Source organism: Eptatretus burgeri, chromosome 12 (assembly GCF_056783735.1).
Source record: "Eptatretus burgeri isolate ZD-2024b chromosome 12, Ebu_testis_v1, whole genome shotgun sequence".
Taxonomy (NCBI): domain Eukaryota; kingdom Metazoa; phylum Chordata; class Myxini; order Myxiniformes; family Myxinidae; genus Eptatretus; species Eptatretus burgeri.
In genome coordinates this window covers 20172372-20187371 of record NC_140972.1, presented here as the reverse complement: position 1 = coordinate 20187371, position 15000 = coordinate 20172372, and the positions used below count along the sequence as shown (strand labels likewise).

General features: G+C 32.2%; 2 protein-coding genes across 9 annotated transcripts in view; one reads left to right on the top strand and one right to left on the bottom strand.

Annotated features, from left to right (window-relative positions):
* The window catches only part of LOC147015207 (janus kinase and microtubule-interacting protein 3-like), a 148839-nt gene that overhangs the window by 20028 nt on the left and 113811 nt on the right, over nt 1-15000 (top strand). The window lies entirely within an intron of this gene.
* LOC147015208 (uncharacterized) lies at nt 11714-13655 on the bottom strand. Its single transcript, XM_085849756.1, has 3 exons — nt 13572-13655; nt 13263-13475; nt 11714-13166 (listed from the first exon to the last, which is right to left on the bottom strand). Exons 1-3 carry the CDS (start codon nt 13623-13625, stop codon nt 12501-12503), a joined length of 933 nt encoding a protein of 310 aa, XP_085705882.1. The 5' UTR covers nt 13626-13655; the 3' UTR covers nt 11714-12500.

Here is a 15000-nt window from a genome sequence, read left to right as displayed (position 1 = left end):
AGATATAAATCATGATATTCTCCAAGGTTCTTTATCTTAAATATTTTCCATATTTCTTGTGCGTGTTTATATTCCTTATCACTTATCTCTTCTTCATAAAGGTTATTATAGAAACTTTCTTTTGAAGGAAGTTGTGTTTCTTTAAATCTCATAAATGAATCCATATAATCATAAGGATAAATTCCCTTACTTGTAAGAATTTTCTCTTTACTTTGAATTTCATTCCTTGTTTGAATTTCCTCTCTCGTAAGAATTCCTTCTTTAATCAGAATTTCATCTTTAATCTGAATTTCCTCTTTAGTTAGAATTTCATTCATTGTTCGAATTTTCTTTATAATTAGAATTTCATCTTCAGTTAGAATTTCTTCATTAATTAGAGTTTCCTCTTTACTTTGAATTCTCTCTTTAATCTGAATTTCCTCTTTAGTGAGAATTTCCTCTTTTGGAAAGAATGAATTAAGATTTGGAAAAGAGTCCGTGGAGCTTAGATTTGATGCGAGGTAGGCTAGTGGTGTTCCCATAAACTTGTAAGAATCTAGAAACCTAATATGAGTTAAAGGTTTTGTGAATATCATTTTTGAAAATGAAATATACTTTTGACTTGTGTTTGTTATGGCAGAAATATTCCCTGGTGTTTTTGAAAGTTCATTTATAAATAGATGTGTATCATAGTTGGCGCTGTTGTGAAGAAAGACTGGAATAAAAGAAGGTAATTTATAATTAAGATTACAACAGGAATGAGCGGGACCTCTATATTTACCAGTAAGATGACAATGGTCTCTAACTTTAGACTCCTTAATTTCCCCCTCACAAATATGACAGATATTGTTCATTCTAAATTCTAATTTTTCTTCTTTGGTTAATTTCATCGGTTCATTTGTTTCTTTCATTAATTTAGTGAGTCTTATACAATCCTTTTCTAATCGTTTTACAAACTCTTGTGAAGCATTTTTTCCACGATAATGTTCAAGTTTGTTATACTTTTCTCCAACAGATGATTTGATATAATAACAGAAACCACAAGGAATATGTTTTTGATATTTATTTGTATATGGTTCTTTTGGATTAGGAGAAGCAGTATTTATCTTTTTAAGGATACATTCAAAATCAGCGTATATCACAAATGGGTGCATGATAGATTTATTATAATCTTCAAAAGAAATCTTTTCACCAGGTTTAGGCATTGTAATTACAGCTGATTTATGATTACTACAATATTTTGAATGTTGTTCTAATCGTTCTTTTGTATGAAATGAATTAAGACATCGCTTACAAGGATATATTTTGTTTGCTGTTCTGAATACCTGAGAAGAGATTAATCTTGATAAATTATTGATGTATGTGTAATGTGAATTCTTTCCAACACTAAAATATAAAAGGTCAATGTGTGTTTCTTCATTTTTATAGTTGTTTGAAATTTTTAATATTTGAACTTTGTTTGTATCCGTTAATCCATATACATTAATAGAAAGATTATTCTTTTTCTCAAATTTAGGAATACCTGTTAGTGGCATTGGGAATTTAAAATCTTTAATGTCCAAGGTATTCTCATATTTCATATATTGTTTTACTCTTTCTGAATTACATTTTGGTGGATGAAAGTGAGCAAGAACAGACCAGAGAAAACATTTATTATCATTGTTCTTAATATTAACAACTGCCTTCTTTAGTTTTATTTCTTTTGGTAATTCAATATAAGAAGAAGCTTTAAGAGGGTTTGATTTAGAATGTGTATATCTAAAAAGATGATTTTTTTAAATATTGAATCCACTTCCTACCACTGTATTATCAACATCCTCCTCTTGTCTTGATAGTTCTTCATAAACCCCACTATTCAAAAAATCTTGAAATGATGTTATAAAATGAAGACCTGTTCTCATATAAGGAGTATGTTCTTCATCTTGTCTTTTCATATTCATTTTCACTCCCATATAAAACTTTAAAGTTTTCATTTCTTTTAATGTCTTTTTAATAAAATTTTCAACATCGGGTTTCACTATTTCAATTGATTCAGCTATTGATGATGGACCGGGTTCTCCAAATTGAAAAATCCTTATTTTTATATGCCCTTTAAATGCCCCATCAGTGTTTTCAATATAATAGTCTCCCTCTACTTTAAACTCATTTTTCTTGTGTTTTTGTGATTGAAGATGTTTATTATAACTACTCTTCAAAACATCCTTTGAACAGATATCACAATGTTTTCTTTCCAACTCAAGAGGAGATATTTGATGAAATAGATTAAATGTGTGTTTGTTGGTTCGGAGGTGTTTTCTATAATGTTTATATTCGTGATTACAAACATCGCAGTACGTTGTATTCACCATATTTATAGAATAAAACTTTGCTTGAACTAAAATTTTCTTGATGAAAATTTCGTTTAATTTATAGGTGAATCTGTGCGTAAAAACATTTTATCCTCCAACTTTTTCACTTAATAAATACAATGTTTCAAGACACAAAAGACAAGTTTCAATCAATCTCTTCATCTGTTAAAGATACTGAGAAATATGTCAAGGATGTAAAATTGAACAAAGATAAATATAACAACTATTGGATAAAAACTATTATGGTAAATAATATGAGTTCTTCAATTTCCTTCAGTGGAAGGGCTTTCAGTATACCTGGTAGAACATCAATTAAAGTATCTCTAACAAAAGTTTCTCCTCTCCTTCTAGTAATATATTCAAAACTAGAAAAAGCAATGAAACAAGAAAAAGTATCAAAGAACAAAAACCTTATGGATGAAGCTTTAGAAAGAAAAGATAAGACCATCTGTAATATGCAAGGAGAAATTTGTATTTTTTTCAACAACCCTAAAGATGTAAATCCTGATGAAATAAAGGATGTTAATATATCAGGTGAAATGACATTTCGTTCAATAGTAGTTAACGATAATTTTAAAATTACCTTTAATATAAAAAATGTTGTCGTTGAATCTGATAATGAAAAAAAGTATATCGATATCGATGGTAATATACAACTGAAAGTATAGATGAATTTCAGTTTAAGTAAAGTTTTACTTTATAAATATGCTAGACTTTCCTGATTCTTCATATGACAAATTTGAGAATTGTCCTGCGTGTGAAAGAGGGGGATTAAACACAGAGTCAAAAGCCTATAAACAATGTATATTCTGTAATTATCTTCTAATTAATGATAATAAAAAATATAAAAAGGAAAATAATTCTTTTAGATTTACACCAAAAATGAATTACTTCACAAGATTGATTAGAGAAATGAATGTAAAGTATGAGGGTGATAACACATCTTTCCTTACAAGGGAAGAAACTGAACGTATAAGAGAAATGTTCAAAGGATTGTTGTTATATATTATTCATGGATGTAATTTTCAGGGAAATATCAACACAAGATATTGTATAAATAAAATAATGGATTATCTTGAAATTAAACCTGAACTTAGGATAAAATATAGAGTTTCTAAAAAAGCCAATAATAAATTAAATAACTTGTTTTCTAAATATATAAATGAATGATTTTTTACCTATTTGGAAAAATAAGATAAAATTTAACAACCATAAAAATCTCCCAAATTCATTAAGATGTCTCATAGTTGGTTCAAGTGGATGTGGAAAAACCTGCTTACTTTTAAAAATGCTCCTCACTCCCAACTTTTTAGATTATGATAATTTAATAATTTTCACAAAGTCGAGTTTTCAACCAGAGTATCAACTACTCTCACAAGGTTTTAATGCTGGTCTTCAAAAAGAAGATATAATCGGTTTATTTAAACGTCAAAAAAACCTTAATGATTATAACATTGAAGATATAATTCAACTATTTTGTGATACACAGAGATGTAAAAAGAAATCAAATCCTATAACTTGTATTCTTAGTGATAATACGGATGATATACCGTCTCCCAAGATTTGGATAAATCAAAAAAGAACCTCGTTATCTTTGATGATTGTGTTAATGAGAGAAACCAAACGGTAATGGACAGCTACTACACAAGAGGGAGACATTCTTCTTGTAATTGTATTTATCTTAGTCAATCGTACTTTCAACTTCCTCGTCGTTCCATCAGAAACAATGCTAATACTTTTATTTTATTCAAGTTAAATTCAATAGATATCAATAATTTTTGGAGAGATAATTGTTCTACATTATGTAGTAAAAAGAAATTTGAGGATTACATGAAGCACACGACTGAAAAATATAAATATATTGTTGTGAAACAAGATGAGATATTAAGGGATATATTTTTTGTTTTATAAACAATTACATATATAAATGACAACTATTATTATAAATCTTGTGGGTAAATCTGCTTCTGGAAAAAACTTTCATAAATCAAGGTTCTTGTGTAGTACAAATGAGAATATTGTAAATTTACTTAAAAAACACCCCGTGATACGCATTGTATCAACAACAACTAGAGCAATAAGACCTGGAGAAATAAAAGGTGAAGATTATCACTATATTTCAGTGGAGGAACATATGCGATTGAGGAATGAAGGACAAATATTTGAGGAGGTTTCTCTTGGTACAACAAAATATTCACATTGTAAGAGTGAGTTAAGGAAACTAAAATCTGGTGGTGTTGGGATATTAGAAACTAATCCAGAAGGAACGAGACAAATTATTAAATATCTGAGCGGGGTGAAGATTTTATCATTCAGTTTTGATGTTTATGAAGAAACTCAACGCAAACGTATGAAAAGCAGAGATGCAAGGATTAGTGAAGAAGAAATTACAACTCGCATTAATGTTAATAAAGAATTTGATGAAATATTTAAAGAAAAGGATTTATTTGAACACATCTACTTGAATGATGAAGAAAAGGAAAATTTCCCTGTTAATCTTTACAATTCATTAAATGATATTTTACAATAAATAAATGGAAACAAAAGAAAGAGCAAGAAGATTTAAGGAACATCAAGAGTTGGTTTCAAAAGTTGTAAAACAGCAGGAAGACATAAAGAAGAAACGCAGACAGAAACTAACGGGCGAAGAAGTATTTGAAAGAAAACAAGAGAAATTTTTTAAACCACTTTTAAAAACTTCCCAAGAAAAAATGAAAGATGTTTCCACAGTTCCCCAGTAGAATATACTCCCAGAAAGCTTCAAATGTTAAAAGATTTCAGTCAAATGACGGAGGAAGAATTAGAGCATTTAGGAGAATTAGAATATGATGATGAAGGTTTATTTCAACAACTGGAAGAGATTAATCAACCCCCTGATTATATTGTGAATGCTGTTCAAAACAATGAATATTCAGCGGATTCAAAAACCAAAGCAGGACTCATTCCAACAGAACAACCAGCAATATTTCATCTTGTTCAAGAAAAGGTATTGATATTTAATGATGAATTAAGGTTCTTAAGTTCTGCTCAACCCCCTGTTAAACTAACTCCGAGATTAATGTTTCTTCTCACAAAAGATGGAAGACAAGGTTCAACTGTGAGGGTTGAATCAAAGTATATTGATAAACCATTGGATATGGAAAATAATGATGATAGAGTATATATTGATTTGCTGAACACTCTAAATTATAAGGTTATTCTTTCTGGTAAAAGTAGGAAGAATGAGAAGGAGAAACACATTATTCAGGCTTTAAGTATCCTTGGTTCAGGTATTAGTTTTCTTCCAAATGACCCATCGCAATTAGTTAATAGACTGTTATTGTTGTTAGGCAGTAAGAAGGCTGGAAATAACAATTGTTTTAATGAAGCATCAGCCATTTTAGACCAGTTGATGAACATGAAAATAATTAATAAATCTCAATATAAAGACATTTTATCTCATATTAAATAAGATGAGAAGCACAATCCTGAGTTTTAATTTCACAACAAGCGACCACACATCTTCATTCCCATACCCACTACAACTTGACACAACAAAAGAATATGAGGCATCTTTATTGTCCATGGAAACTTATAATACCTTATTTAATATAACCGAGAAAAATGACAAGTTTAGTAATAATCCGGGAAGTGGATACAAAACGATAACAGTCTCACCCGGAGCATACGAGATTTCTCAAATATCTTCCGAAATTGCTCGTCTTATGAAAGAACAGGGTGATGAACCAAAAAATATTGTTATAAACATTCAAAAACATACTTCAAAATCAACGATTAAAGTTAAAAATAACTACAAGGTTGATTTCACAATTGATAATTCATTTAGAGAGTTATTGGGTTTCTCCTCAAAAAAGATTGAAACTAATGGGACGTTTTACAGTGATAATGTCATTCAAATATCCTCAGGAATAAATTCGGTGTTAATTCACTGTGATTTGATTGATGGTGCTTATAATGATGGAAAAAAACAAATACAATATTTTCATTCAGCGCATACTCAACCCCAATTGGTTATAAATTCAATATGGAACCTAAAAATTTGGTTTATCTACCTGTGTCAGGAAAAACCATACACAGAGTAAATTTTAGGATAACCGACCAAGATAATCGTGTGATTTCTTTTAATGGAGAAGTTATATCCATCAGAATTCACCTACGTGAAGTTTTCCAATAAATAAATACGATGGTTATTGTGAGGAAACACGAGTTGGGAAAATATAAAATAATTACAGGGGATGGGATGTTCCTTACCCGTACTACAAGGGTGAAGGTATGTATCTTGGTCGAGGATACTATAAACCTAAGAGACAAAGGGGTGTCGGACATCAATTTAGAGGAGATGGGATAATTGATACTCTCATGGGTATTGGTTCAACTATTCTTAAACATAAAGACCTAATTGGTTCAACTGCTTCTGCTGTGGGAAATGTAGCAGGTGCTGTAAAGAGTATAAAAGATGCTCAGAAGGAATCTCATAAATTACAAGCAATAAAAGAAATTAAGAAAGGTAAAACTCAGTTGTCCCCCAAGAACGACAGAAAATAATTCAAATACTTGGATCAGGGTTTCAAAAGTTTTAACATCTTTTTTCCTAAATAAATACAAGTATGGAAGCAATTGATAGTATCTATGATTTGGATGATACTATTATTATCTCAAACTCCACTAAAAAAGAAGATTACTTCAAGGTAAATGCAATAACTGGAACAGACTGGAATACAAATGGTACAAAAAGTTTTGAAATAAATAATCAACAAACCTATTTGAATCTCTCCGAAAGTTTCTTGTTGTGTAAATTTAAATTCACTAAGGCTGGGAATAACACAAACGCTACACTTGTAAATGATTTCTTCTGGAAAATGTTTGATAGTGTGCGATTGTATATTGGAACACAAGAAGTTGAAGCGGTTGATTATGTCTCTGCTGTATCTGAAATGATGAAATTTACACTCTATACATTCAGTGATAGAATGGGAAAGGGGTCTGTCGAAGGTTTTATTCCTGATATGTCAACGGGAACAAACACAGACCCTGGATATATTCAAAGGAAAGGAATGTATAATGATGATACAAAAGCAGAAAATAGTTTTACTGTGGCAGTTCCTCTTAAAGGTATATTTGGATTTTGTGATTATGATAAAGTTCTGTATGGTCTTAAAATTAGATTTCAACTACAAAGGAATGATAATGAAAATAGATTGCTTTTTGGTGTTGGTAGTGCTTTTGGTGAACAGAATAAATTTGTAATTGAGGAGATGAGTTGGTATATCAGTGAATATACTCCTAATCTTAAAACAGAAGAGATGTTGAATCGAAGACTTAACTCAAAGAAACCACTCAGTGTATCATACCTCAAAAGAAGATGTCAACACGTTAAACTCAATCAAACTACTTACACGTGGAATTTGGGTGTTCTGGAAGGAAAGCCACGATATCTGTGGATGATTTTTAAAAATCCAGATGGTGATACTGCGACTGATAAGAATAATGCATTGAGTGATAATGCTAAGGTGAAACAACTTCGCGTTTCTCTAGATGGAACATTTTATCCACGAGATAGATTGGAAATTAATTGGGAAAAAATGATTTTGCTGAAGCATACAAGTCTTACCAAAAGGTGTGTGAAAGTAATGGAAATAAAGAACCTATTTTGGATATGACAGCATTTAAAAGTTTGTATACAATCTATGCGTTTGACCTGAGCGCTCAAAAGGAAACTATAAAGTCTAATCGAGTGGATACTTCCCTATACATTGAAAGAGGAGAGAGTGAAGAAGTTGATACATATTGTTTGCTTTTGGAAGAAACAGAATTGCAGATTAATACAGATAATGGTGTGATGATTAGTCTCACATAATTTTTTGTTAAATAAATGAGTGGCAAAGTACCAACTGGGGTATATGTTAATCAAATCAATCTTCATAAACTATCATCTTGTGTTCAAAATCAAAAGCCTTGTACGATTAACGTTAATACAATTCAGAGAAAAGGAGCAGTAAGAATTGATGTTTTGCTCACAAGAGAACAGGTTAAAATCTTGAATGACACTGGCTCACTTAAAATTAAAATGACAAAACCAATGTTGAAAAAATATTCAATAAGAGAGACGAGTGGAGGATTTCTCCCATTTCTAATTCCTTTATTTGCTGGTTTAAGTGCGGTTGGAGCATTGACGGGTGGTATTTCAACAGCGGTGAAAACTGCTAACGAAAGGAAGGCTCAACTCCAGGCTCAAAAAGAATTGGAAAGACATAACAAAGAGTTGGAGAAACAAATTAGTGGAAGTGGTGTAATTGTAGATTTTGCTGAAAAACTTGAAGGTCTGCCTGATAAAGCGAGATTGTTAGTTGGAGATATGCTTTCTTCTATAGCACAAGCAGGTGTAAAATTAACGAAAAGAGGTAATGGATTATATCTTTCTAATAAATAAATGAGCATTGATGAGTGGTTGAAAGAATTTGGAAAGAATACAACATCAAATTTACAACTTGCCAAATATTGTAAGAAATTAAAAATTCATAATGTGGTTATTTGTATGAGAGATGAATTAACAAATGTGCCGAAACATACAAAGAATATTATTATGAACTTAGAAGATAATGATGGGAACGGTTCTCATTGGGTTTGTATTTTTAATAGTCAAGACAAATATTATTTTGATAGTTTTGGTCTTCCACCACCTGTTGAAGTCATAAAATTCTTACAGAATGGTGTTTATCAAACATTTCAAGTCCAAGAATTAAATTCCAAGTGTTGTGGCCAATTATGTCTATATGTGTTATTTCAACTCAACAAAAATAAGAAATTTTATGGTATTATTTTTAATCTAATATAAATGACTTATGTTGGTAAAGATGGTTCTATCTTTGGTGTATCTCAAGAACTGGATATTGATTTATCAAATTATTATACAAAGGCACAGGCTGAACGACATAAATATAATATAAACAAAAATATTAACATGAAAAATGCTTATAAATTAAAAAATGATCCAAGCCCGACTGACGCGAATTACTTGGTGAGATTAAGCGATTTATCACAATATATATACTTAAATAAAACGGCTGTGTATTCCAAAGATACAGAAGTGTTGATATTATCTCCAGGTCATACAGAATTCACAGTTCGAATTAAAATAAATTTTTATAAAGAAGGGCGTATCGTTTGTATGAGAATAGAACAATGGGGGTATGATATGAATGATTTAGGGTATAATTGGTCATTTAAAATTAACCTCGAAGACCTGGAACAATTAAATCAGTCTCGTAAGGAAGAATATTATCCACTTGGTATCGAGAATGAGTTTTGTGGAGCCACGATTAGTAAACAACAAATAAAAGAATTTAATAAGGGTAAATATAATAATGGTTTTGCCCTTGTTTATCTCATGAAAACAGAAAAACAGGATTATATATAATAAGTAAGGAAATACAAAATGATTTAACTATGGGAAGATGGGGAGGTGTTTCGTGCCATAATATTATTCTAACATATATTTCTAATACATAAATGACAGCAAGAAGGCTTCAAGAAAATTATCATTTCTGTGTCCAAGCATACCTTCAAGAAAAGGGTATTCGGTATTTTAATAAATATGTTCTACAACATAAGAATGAGGTATTTTCAATAAAAGATTGGCATTATGCTGATGTTGATAAACCGACAACTTTAGATTTAATTAGAATGTTAAATAATGAAAAAATTATAAGGTTAAGAAAAGGTAAGGCTCTTTTAGAAATTCAAAAGAAATTTTATTGGTTTCCTGTTGTAAAAAAATTATTTTGGATACAGGAATAACAAGAAATCCTGATGAATATATGTATAATATTCTATGGGGTGTAAACGATTCAAGGATAGTAAGGGATGAGGAAGGAGTTGAAGAAGAGAGGGAAGAGGAGGAAAAGGAGAAGGAGGAGAGGGAGAAGAAAGAGAAGGAGGAAAAGGAGAAGAGAGAGAAGGAGGAAAGAGAGAATAGAGAGAGGGAGGAAAGAGAGAAGAGAGAGAGGGAGAAGAAAGAGAAGGAGGAAAAGGAGAAGAGAGAGAAGGAGGAAAGAGAGAATAGAGAGAGGGAGGAAAGAGAGAAGAGAGAGAGGGAGAAGAAAGAGAAGGAGGAAAAGGAGAAGAGAGAGAGGGAGGAAAGAGAGAGAATGAATAAATATCAAAATATGGAAACCAGTGAGATTCAAAAAAGATTGGTGGTATTACAGAAAATAACTCAACCCACCGAGGAGGAAAACAAAGAATTGACAAGTCTATTTGCAATATTTTCTTCAAGACTATTGACATCGTCAAGCTATTCATTTTAATTTAAGTTTTTTCTTAAATAAATGGAGGAGAGAGTGAAGGCATTTCTAAGGATTCTTTATGTTTTAAAAATTAAGATTCAAATGTGCATGTTGGAAACTAAAAAGGTTTTTGCACTCTGCAGGAATTTTTCTCATAAATAAATGAGTTATTGTCTCAAATGTAAAAAGAAAACTAATACTAAAAATATTTCATATATTAAAAGTAAAAATAACAGGGTTATACAAAAAGGTATATGTTCGGTGTGTGGTTCAAAAAAATCAATTTATCTCCAAACACAAACTCGGAGGAGATATACAAAAGTTTTTATCAGGAAGTAAATTTACAACTACTGGAATACCAGGGGAATTACATCTTCCAGGGTATTCTTTCTGTGGTCCAGGCACAAACTTGGATAAAAGATTAGATGAGGCAGACAATCCTAAATCCTGGAGTAAACCAATCAATAGAGTTGATGAAGTGTGCATGAGACACGATATTGATTATGGGAATACCACAACGTTGGAAGAAAAGCATGAAGCCGATAGAGAAATGTTGTATAATTTGTCTCTGATACAAAATCCAACCTTGAGAGAAAAAGTTGATAGGTTCATCGTGAAGAAGATGATTAGTGCGAAATTGAAACTTGGACTTGGAAATTCAAAAAGCTTATAGGCTCTAATGATGCCATTAAGACTGAAGAGCAATTAGCTGATGAATTACATAAACCAATATTCACAAAGTTTCAGAGAAGGAAAGTTTATTCCAAGGAAGTTGATTATATCTGGTCTGCTGATTTGATTGAACTCAATAATGATAAGGGGTACAAGTATGCTTTAACCGTTATTGATTTGAGGAGTAGATATGCGTGGGTTGTCCCTTTAAAAAACAAAACAGGTAATACTCTTATGTTAGCTTTTCAACAGATATTTAATAAAAGTAAGAGAAAACCTAAAAAAATTGTGGACTGATGAGGGTAGAGAGTTTTATAACAAGACATTTATGAATTTTCTAAAAAATAACAGTATTACATTATACAGTACCTTTAATGAAGGGAAGGCAGTTGTTGTTGAACGTTTTAATCGTACCTTAAAAGAGAGACTATATAAAAAATTCACACAACTCGGTTCACAACAATGGTCATCTTTTATTCAGGATATTGTGGATAAGTATAATGACACGATTCACACGTCAACAAATATGAAACCATCAGAAACATTTACAAAATTAAAATATGAAAAAGAGATTAATGTCAGAAAACCTAAGTTCAAAGTTGGTGATATCGTAAGAATATATAGGTGGAAATCTCATTTTGAAAAGGGTTTTACTGAACGATGGACGAAATAACTTTTTAAAATTGTTGATGTAATAGATACGGTTCCTTGGACTTATAAAATATATGATTTGGAAGGGGAAGAGATTTTAGGTTCATTTTATTCACAGGAATTACAAAAGACAAAACTAAGCAGATAATACACCTTTGTGGACACTCGAGGGACAAGTCCGAGGTGTATTACAGTATATAATGTGTGTCAAGGGGGACGTTCTTAGATCTGTGAACCCCAAACACAGAATCCTCAACTGAATAGTCAAGGTTTAACTTTTGTTTGTGTGTGTGTGTGTGCAATGGGAGCAATAGGTTGGCGCTTCACTCCCTCCTACTATACACCGTTGTGGACACTCGAGGGCCAAGTCCGAGGTGTATAACAGTATATAATGTGTGTCAAGGGGTGGACGTTCTTAGATCTGTGAACCCCAAACACAGAATCCTCAACTGAATAGTCAAGGCTTAACTTTTGTTTGTTGATGTGTATGTGTGTGTGTGTGTGTCCCAACCCTCACATTCAAAATCTCAACCCCAACCCTCACATTCAAAATCTCAACCCCAACTCAATCCTCACCCAACACAATGTCTTTTTCAAAATGAGATTTCCACCTATATATATATTTTACGTTTTTTTTTTTTTTTCTCTTCTTCCAATTCTGTCTTTTAAGGCTTTCAGGTTTGATAACATAGAAAGAGGGAGTAAGAACTTTCTTGATAGGTTTAAATCCCAAAGAGTGGTAGCATTTCAAGTCTTCAAAATAAACCCAACTTTCCAAGTCTCCAAGGTAGTTATTTAAACCATCAAGGCAGAACTCATTTACTGATTTTTTCAAAATTTGTGAGTCTCCAAGGTAGTTCCCATATTTAGAACCATCTTGGCAGAACCCTTTTCCTGAGTCTCCAAGGTAGTTATTTAAACCATCAAGGCAGAACTCATTTACTGATTTTTTCAAAATTTGTGAGTCTCCAAGGTAAAACTTGTATTCTGGCTCATCAACGTATAACTTGTTCAGTGGGTATTGTCTTGATAACTCACAATGAGTACTATTGCTGTAAAACTCTTTTTCAGGATTTTGCTGGTCTCCAAGGTATAACTCTTTGGTTGGGTCATCAAGGACGAACTCGTTCTGTGGGTCTTGGTCGCTCATAAGGTCTTCAACCAAGCCAACAATTTCGCCCCAAGTTGTAGCAAAAGCAGTATTTTCATTTCGTATTTCAGACACAATTTCCTGTGAGAGAAAATAATAATGTATTAATTAAGTTATTTAATTATTAAATGAGTATGCTTCAATCAAAGTTTGAAAATAGGAAAATAAAAATCTTACCTCAACAGATAAGAGGTTTGAATCCAGTTCATCAACTTGAAGGTTTAGTTCCATACAAGACAGAGAGTTCCAAGGAACACCAAAGTCATCCCACTCAAGGTCTTGCTCGTTCTGTAGGTCTTGGTCGCTCACAAGGTCTTCAACCAAGTCAACAATTTCGCTCCAAGTTGTAGCAAAAGCAGTATTTTCATTTTGTATTTCAGATACAATTTCCTGTGAGAGAAAATAATAATGTATTAATTAAGTTATTTAATTATTAAATGAGTATGCTTCAATCAAAGTTTGAAAATAGGAAAATAAAAATCTTACCTCAATGGATAAGAGGTTTGAATCCAGTTCATCAACTTGAAGGTTTAGTTCCATACAAGACAGAGAGTTCCAGGCAAGCACACAGCACACCATTGTCAGCAAAAACAAATGTTTAAAATGGAGCCTGGGCTTGAAGCTTTTATAGAGAAAGACTGGTGGGTGTGGTTTCCTTTGGAAATTCCCTGGGCAAGCCTAGGCAAGCCTTCATTGGGAAATTTTTCAAAACCATAACATCCTGTAATTTTCTAGTGATTTCTTTGTGAGTCAGAGATGAACTGGAAATGATGTAAGAGTGGGCGGGGCTTAGCAAAAGTAGGCGGGGCTTAGGAAAAGTGGGCGTGGCTTAGAAAAAAAACCTTTCGAAAAGTGGGCGGAGCTTAGCAAAGTGGGCGGGGCTTAGAAAAAGTGGGCGTGGCTTAGAAAAATACCTCACGAAAAGTGGGTGGAGCTTAGCAAAAGTGGGTGGGGCTTAGGAAAAGTGGGCGTGGCTTAAAAATACCTCATGAAAAGTGGGCGGAGCTTAGCAAAGTGGGCGGGGCTTGGAAAAGTGGGCGTGGCTTAGAAAAATACCTCACAAAAAGTGGGTGGAGCTTAGCAAAAGTGGGCGGGGCTTAAAGAAAAGTGGGCGGGGCTTATTGAATACCTTGTGGAAAGTGGGCGGGGCTTAGCAAAAGTGGGCGGGGCTTAAAGAAAAGTGGGCGGGGCTTAACAAAAAAATAACCTGTGGCTCAGGAGGTGGTCAAACAAGAGCATTAAGAGAAGTTTATCATTTCGTAATGGCACAAAAGGGGTATCTTAAAAAATATAAAGATTCAAATGTTTTGTTTGTCAATATTTTAGATGGGGATTATTGTGCAAAGAAAATTAAACTATTGAAGGAATTTGAGAATGAACAAATCTTTATAGGTTCAATGAGTGAGCTGTTCAACCCCCAGGTGTTCAATTCAATGAGGTTCAACCTCCAAGTTAAAAGGGGAGACAAATAAATATACCTTGGGATAAAAAGGGGGTTTATTTTTAGGGAAAAAAAAGGGAATCGCTGAAAATCCCCCATTCATTTACATGGGGAAAAGTGAGCCAGAATCAGTATTCTTACCCTACTTATATATGTATATATGTATATATATATATATATATATATATATATATATATATATATATATATATATATATATATATATGTATGTATGTGTATATATATATTTGGAAATTTGGAAAGATAGACTTCCTTCTCACCTGACCCGATATACTTTAATAATAGGGTCGCCGGCACTGGAGGTAAAATGGCTCCAACATTCATTTTTTCACTCTTTCAAAGGGACAGTGATTATTGTATGTCTGATTTTGTGTTATACCACCCAAGAACACCAGTAGTGATCTTTTTGGATTCAGATTCGACTTTTATTATATTATATTTTTACATTTTTAA